At 46.2% G+C, this 6,000-nt stretch overlaps 1 protein-coding gene across 6 annotated transcripts in view; it reads left to right on the plus strand.

The window, feature by feature from the left end:
* Nucleotides 1-3,969, plus strand: part of GLS2 (glutaminase 2) — a 285,083-nt gene extending 281,114 nt beyond the window's left edge. For all 6 annotated transcript variants that reach the window (XM_063952557.1, XM_063952563.1, XM_063952561.1 and 3 more), the window contains one exon: nt 2,954-3,969. In XM_063952557.1, coding sequence (XP_063808627.1) covers nt 2,954-3,110 — 157 coding nt within the window. In that variant the 3' untranslated portion in view covers nt 3,111-3,969. The remainder of the gene's footprint in view (nt 1-2,953) is intronic.
* Nucleotides 3,970-6,000: the final 2,031 nt, after the last annotated feature.

Genomic DNA, 6,000 nt, shown 5'->3' on the forward strand with positions numbered 1-6,000 from the left:
CTCTTTGAGCCGGCCCTGGTTGCAAAAATATGGGGAAAAAATTGACAGGGGTTCCCCCATATTTAAGCAACCAGCATCGGGCTTTGCGCCTGGTCCTGGTTCCAAAAATACGGGGGACATAAAGCGTAGGGGTCCCCCGTATTTTTGAAACCAGCACCGGGCTCCACTAGCTGGACAGATAATGCCACAGCCGGGGGTCACTTTTATACAGTGCCTTGCGGCCGTGGCATCAAATATCCAACTAGTCACCCCTGGCCGGGGTACCCTGGGGGAGTGGGGACCCCTTCAATCAAGGGGTCCCCCCCCCCCAGCCACCCAAGGGCCAGGGGTGAAGCCCGAGGCTGTCCCCCCCATCCAATGGGCTGCGGATGGGGGGCTGATAGCCTTTGTGAAAAGTGTTTGATATTGTTTTTAGTAGCAGTACTACAAGGCCCAGCAAGCCTCCCCCGCAAGCTGGTACTTGGAGAACCACAAGTACCAGCATGCGGCGGAAAAACGGGCCCGCTGGTACCTGTAGTACTACTACTAAAAAAATACCCCAATAAAGACATCACACACACACACCTTGAAAGTATAACTTTAATACATACATGCACACCAACATACATACATACATACTTACCTATGTTCCCACGAAGGTCGGTCCTCTTCTCCAGTAGAATCCATGGTGTACCTGTAGAAAAAATTATACTCACATAATCCATGGTTGAAGGCTCCTCTGCTTGTAATCCTTTTGTAATCCACGTATTTGAAAAAATAAAAAAACGGATACCCGACCACGAACTGAAAGGGGCCCCATGTTTTCTCATGGGACCCCTTTCCCCGAATGCAAGAAACCCCCTCTGACTGATGTCTAAGTGGGTTTCTCCAGCCAATCAGGGAGCGCCACGTTGTGGCACCCTCCTGATCGGCTGTGTGCTCCTGTACTGTCTGACAGGCGGCACACGGCAGTGTTACAATGTAGCGCCTATGCGCTCCATTGTAACCAATGGTGGGAACTTTGTAGTCAGCGGTTGACCGAAAGTGACCTCACCGCTGACCACAAAGTTCCCACCATTGGTTACAATGGAGCGCATAGGCGCTACATTGTAACACTGCCGTGTGCCGCCTGTCAGACAGTACAGGAGCACACAGCCGATCAGGAGGGTGCCACAACGTGGCGCTCCCTGATTGGCTGAAGAAACCCACTTAGACATCAGTCAGAGGGGGTTTCTTGCATTCGGGGAAAGGGGTCCCATGTGAAAACATGGGGCCCCTTTCAGTTCGTGGTCGGGTATCCGTTTTTTTATTTTTTCAAGTACGTGGATTACAAAAGGATTACAAGCAGAGGAGCCTTCAACCATGGATTATGTGAGTATAATTTTTTCTACAGGTACACCATGGATTCTACTGGAGAAGAGGACCGACCTGCGTGGGAACATAGGTAAGTATGTATGTATGTTGGTGTGCATGTATGTATTAAAGTTATACTTTCAAGGTGTGTGTGTGTGATGTCTTTATTGGGGTATTTTTTTTGTAGTAGTACTACAGGTACCAGCGGGCCCGTTTTTCCGCCGCATGCTGGTACTTGTGGTTCTCCAAGTACCAGCTTGCGGGGGAGGCTTGCTGGGCCTTGTAGTACTGCTACTAAAAACAATATCAAACACTTTTCACAAAGGCTATCAGCCCCCCCATCCGCAGCCCATTGGATGGGGGGGACAGCCTCGGGCTTCACCCCTGGCCCTTGGGTGGCTGGGGGGGGGGGACCCCTTGATTGAAGGGGTCCCCACTCCCCCAGGGTACCCCGGCCAGGGGTGACTAGTTGGATATTTGATGCCACGGCCGCAAGGCACTGTATAAAAGTGACCCCCGGCTGTGGCATTATCTGTCCAGCTAGTGGAGCCCGGTGCTGGTTTCAAAAATACGGGGGACCCCTACGCTTTTTGTCCCCCGTATTTTTGGAACCAGTACCAGGCGCAGAGCCCGGTGCTGGTTGCTTAAATATGGGGGAACCCCTGTCAATTTTTTTCCCATATTTTTGCAACCAGGACCGGCTCAAAGAGCCCGAGGCTGGTTTGGTTTAGGAGGGGGGACCCCACGCATTTATTTTTTTGAAAAATTATAACATTTCCCACCCCTTCCCACTGAAAAACATGCATGGATCTCATGGATCCGTGCATGCCTATACAAACACGGGATAAAAAAGCAGGTCTGGTTTTTTTTAGCACTTTTTCACGATTTGTATTTTAGCACGGCAGTGTTTGGCTATTGTCGGCAGTGTTTGTGTTTTGCACTTTTTAGTAAATGACCGATTTCTAGCAAATTGCAGGCGTATTTGACCGATGGTGTATTGATTCGTGATTTTTTCCTAGGACTTCCAAAATATTACGAATGCCCTCATCACTGCCGAGATTTTTGCTTAGTAAATTACCGAGATGACACTTTGAAGAAAAAACGGCATCTCGGTCAAAATCGGGACCTTAGTAAATATACCCCCCTGTCTCTTTCACAGTTTTGACCCTTAAACCATCCTAAATGCTTTGGGAAGACGGATCATCCTTTTTGGCCCCTCCACACCTGCTGCACCATTATGGAACTCCTTTTTCTGGCTTCCCATAGCTGTAAAAACCCAATACCAAATGCCAACACTAAACACCAGCACTCCTTACTCTCTAAACTCATCTCAACATACACTCCATCAGACGTGTTTCTGACCTGCGTCTTACCTCCTCCTGGATAATCACCTTGGAATATTGCCTACAGGATGCTGCCTCCCAGCTAAGGACTTCCTCAGCACACTGGGTCAGAGTCTGCCCCAGGCTTCATATCTTTAAAACCTCATTGACAACACACCTTGGCTGTTTTCTATAGGCTATTTTCCCATTGTCTGAGGTGCATAGCACTGTAGCCTCTTACAGATCAATGACAATAATATTTCCACATGATTTCACACTACTACTCTATTTATCCTCAGGTGGGGTAACACCCCTTTGCGAGATGCTGTGCGGTTTGAGAGACATGACGTTGCGAACTTACTGACTGAATACCAAGAAGAATATGCGAGAAGACACAGTGCGGCAGAGAGTTCAGAGGAACAGATGTCTTTGGACATTTTGAAGAGCATGGTGTAGAGATCTTTATTACAGATGCCCTTCTGCAGTTTATAACTGATACACATCCTTGTGATATTACTTTTCCCACTTTATAGGGGATATTCGCTCTACATAGTAATTCAGTGCATTGGGCACAAACTGTGTTTTTGGTTGTGCATTTTGCAGTTGTTACAAACTATGGGGGTTATTCAAGCCGCAATGCAACACGATGCGACTGCAATATACCCGTGCAATCGCATTGCATTTGCGGCAAACACCTCTACCTGATTGACAGGTAGAGGCATTTATGGGGTGGACGGGGGCAGTGACTGACCATTCTGGGGGGGGGCGGTGTGGGTCGGCGGCATTTCCAAGGAGACTGTGTGATGTCACACACAGCCGCTCCGATGGAAGAAATTTCGTCCACAATTGCTGCGACCACAATTCGATTGCAATCGCAACACAATCGGATTTCGATCGCAGCCATAGGGCGTGAGTTAGCATGCTGGGCAGCCTTGCCCTGCCATGGGCGGCCGCCCAGCATGCTACAGAAGGGATTGCAGATTCTGCTTTTTATCATAATCTGCAATCTGTGCTGAATAACCCCCTAAGAGATTATAGGCTTATTTACTAAACATCAGGTTTCAAAGCTGCTGATTGTCGGAAGCGCTGACTGCTGGATTTAAAATGGTAATAGCGATAACAGCAAAACTAGCTTAATTTAGCATCTATTATTATTGCTGTTTAAATTCAGCGATCAAAGCCGATGAGAATTGGTGGCCTGGAAACCCAGTTTAGTAAACAATCTCCAGTGAGTGGGACATGTAAACATTGAAACTTTGCAGCCTGAAAATGTAAAGCCTTTATTAAACAAACAGTATTAAAAGCAGGCAAATAATACGTTCTTTATTCTACCCAGACATAAAGGTATACAGTATGATACATACTACATGAAGAAAGAATCTTGGCTCCTAGTGTGGCTGCTTGTGGTCCCCAAGAAGTGTGACTGTGTGATTTCCCCCCAACCTGGGATGTGGCACAACTTCAGGAAAACCCAATGACTACTTCACATGCAGCCTAAAAGGCATGTGACCGCATAGACCAATAGGCCCAACAGGCGTCTTTCTACCGCCTTGCTGTTATTCTGATTGGCCCTCATAATCATTACAACCTCCACAAGGTGACCTTTGATACCAATAGCATATAAAAATGTAAATTACTATGTCAAGTTAGAATACCCACACTTTGAAGCTAGAGCATCAATTCAAAACCCTATAGTACTATTTCCTCAGAGAACACCCATCAGATCAAGGGTATTCTGACATGGTTTACACTAGTGAGCACAGGCATGTTTTCTCTGCAATATGTGAGCACAATCTAATTAGTCGTTTGGCTACATTGCGTGAAAGGGATATGTACTATTTGCCGGGGGATGGGATACTGGCTGTCAGAATCCTGACAGCGGGATCCCAACCACCAGAATGCCGGCAGTGGGGTGAGCGCTAGAAAGACACCCACAGGGAGAATAGCCTGTGTCGACGGTATTTCGGTGGCAGCATATCACCCCGTCGGGATTCTGGCGTCGGTATTGTAACCGCTGGAATCCTGACTGGTGGTATATTAACCGCTTCCCATATGAAATACATTATCTAGGCTCTCATCACTCTTATGTGTTCCTACATTCCTACAATTAAACAGACCTATACATTGGGGGGAATTAATTAAGCACATTAAGATAAGATTTCCCTGCTGGTTCTCCTAACGTGCATATTGTGACATACTTTCAGCATGCGCGCTCCTGCAACACTTGCTAGTCAAACAGAAAATGCTCAGTATGGAACCCGAGAGGTAACTCTACAGTGCTCAACATGGGGGAACTGCATGGAAAAGTGGGGAAATCACCCTGAACCCCATAAATATGGCCAATAAGGCATTGCAAGTATAGAAGGCTATTAGTGGCCATAAGCAAAGTATCTGAGGTTCTTAGGTGTCAATGGCGATTATTTATCTTTTTTATTGACAGTGGAAAAATTATAGTAAGCGGGTGTGTTTCACCAAATTAAAGCCTTGATAATTTTGGGGTACAGAAAAATGACTGTAAAGTGATTTCTAATAGTGTTTAAGAAAGTTTCAAATCTATTGAGAAAAAAACATTGTGATTCCCATGTGCAAGCTGAAAAACGTTCCCATCTATACAACACCCCAAAACACATGTCCTACTTATGACATTTCTTCATTACCTAAATGATGCTTATTAAATGGCTCCCAAGTGCATGATTATTCATTGGGAGGGGTGAACCAGAGGTTCTGCTCTCAGGGCCTGATTCATTTCAGTTTGCAAATGTAAGATTGCACGAGTGAGCGACTATTGACAGACTGTGCATGCGCTGCGAACGCACTGCGTGTTCGCGAAGGGCAAAATACGATCGCCTTGCCTATGCAGCCTAATTGTAAAGAGTAAGCATTTTGATTGACAGGAAGTGACTGTTCGGGGGGGTAACATGGCGTTTGTAGTAGTGCTTGGGAAAACACAGGCATCTCATGGCTGTTTTCGGGGAGTGTATCTCACGTCATCTGCAAACGCTGCGTTCAAAAATATGGCCACCGGTGCGACTGCATTCTCATTGATTGTATGCTGGGGTCAGCCGCAAATGTATATGGTGCTCATTTTTGTGTATGCATTGTAAATCTGCTAATGCATATCCAGGTGGGCGTCTTTTATCCTTTCTGGGCGGTTCTTCACATGCAGTTTTATTGCAATAGCAGATTTGTGAAAATCGCTAACTCATCCTCAGCAGCGATCCATAGTTATTTAGCCACTCAGTCCTGACATTTTTACCTTCAAATATTTTTTCCCTACTATTCAAACTCAGGAGCAGCGAACTAAAATCTGCTTAAACTATATTAAGGCCCATGCTAACAAAGATTC

The sequence above is a fragment of the Pseudophryne corroboree genome, chromosome 2 (assembly GCF_028390025.1).
Source record: "Pseudophryne corroboree isolate aPseCor3 chromosome 2, aPseCor3.hap2, whole genome shotgun sequence".
In the NCBI taxonomy this organism is placed as follows: domain Eukaryota; kingdom Metazoa; phylum Chordata; class Amphibia; order Anura; family Myobatrachidae; genus Pseudophryne; species Pseudophryne corroboree.